General features: G+C 37.1%; 1 protein-coding gene across 1 annotated transcript in view; it reads right to left on the bottom strand.

Moving 5' to 3' along the window:
- Positions 1–150: 150 nt before the first annotated feature.
- The window catches only part of LOC121814450, a gene marked incomplete in the record, with an annotated part of 5,758 nt that continues 4,942 nt past the window's right edge, over positions 151–966 (bottom strand). Inside the window, 1 exon segment of the mRNA XM_042220444.1 lies at positions 151–966. Coding sequence (XP_042076378.1) covers positions 885–966 — 82 coding nt within the window.

Below are 966 nucleotides of genomic sequence, written 5' to 3'. Positions count from 1 at the left end.
TTGCATTCTGTTTTTATTTCACACAGTGTCAAACCTTTTGGGGTTGTTGCTACAGTGTGCTTTAACAGTGATATACAATCTCTGATGAAAGAATATTTTCTATATATGTAACCTGTTGAGACGTATCGTACTAAAACCACAGAAGGTAGATCGCCTGTGAGGTTACACCAGCATAAACTATGTTTTTTGCATTGTCATGCATTTGCATTTACCCGGTGATGAGAAAAACAATAAATATACTTGTAACTTATTTGCCTTGAAGTCTGATTTATGAAATGAAAGCATACACAGATAACAAAAACAGTGATCAGGGTTTGTGTAGTCTTATTTATCACCAAGAATCTTCAATTAAGTAAATAAATTCCGCTTTGATCTGGTTCTCTCTGCATCTCCTATATTAAACTGTGAGACAGCATCAGAGATGAGCGCACTAACTACCCTATCATGTTCAAATGCGTCAAGTTTAAAGTTTTACTTTCGCAACTGCAGCACTGAGAGCATAATGAATGGGCACTTGTTCTCTCTGTAAAACTGTAACGTCTTGAGCTTACTAGACAAGCAGCCTAAGATGACATGTGGGTGTGATTTGGACTTGTATAAATAAAACTGAATTCATTTAAAACAACATTAGCCAGTGAGTGAATAACAGTGCATTTAGGAGCTCCAAGAAAGCTATTTTGCTCAGGATTTACACACCCTATACAAACTGACAGGGATGTACTGTCAACTGTCAACTTATGATTACAAATCGATGATGTCACATTCTGACTGGTGTTCACCCAGAGAAAAAACAATGCATCTTCAATTACAGATTGTGCTCTTCATTACAACACACTCAGGGAGAAAGCTGCTTAAAGTGGTTGATCGTTTAAAAGAGTTATGCCTTATTTTACTGTGCAATTCATATCACTCTCAGCCCTGTATTTATAAGGGTGAACCTGAATTTGTCCACATTGCTGGCGACCT

Source organism: Haplochromis burtoni, unplaced genomic scaffold (assembly GCF_018398535.1).
Source record: "Haplochromis burtoni strain Fernald_Lab_line unplaced genomic scaffold, NCSU_Asbu1 Contig_48, whole genome shotgun sequence".
Taxonomy (NCBI): domain Eukaryota; kingdom Metazoa; phylum Chordata; class Actinopteri; order Cichliformes; family Cichlidae; genus Haplochromis; species Haplochromis burtoni.
The sequence above is the reverse complement of the archived record's forward strand: the minus strand, read 5'-3'. Positions and strand labels throughout refer to the sequence as shown.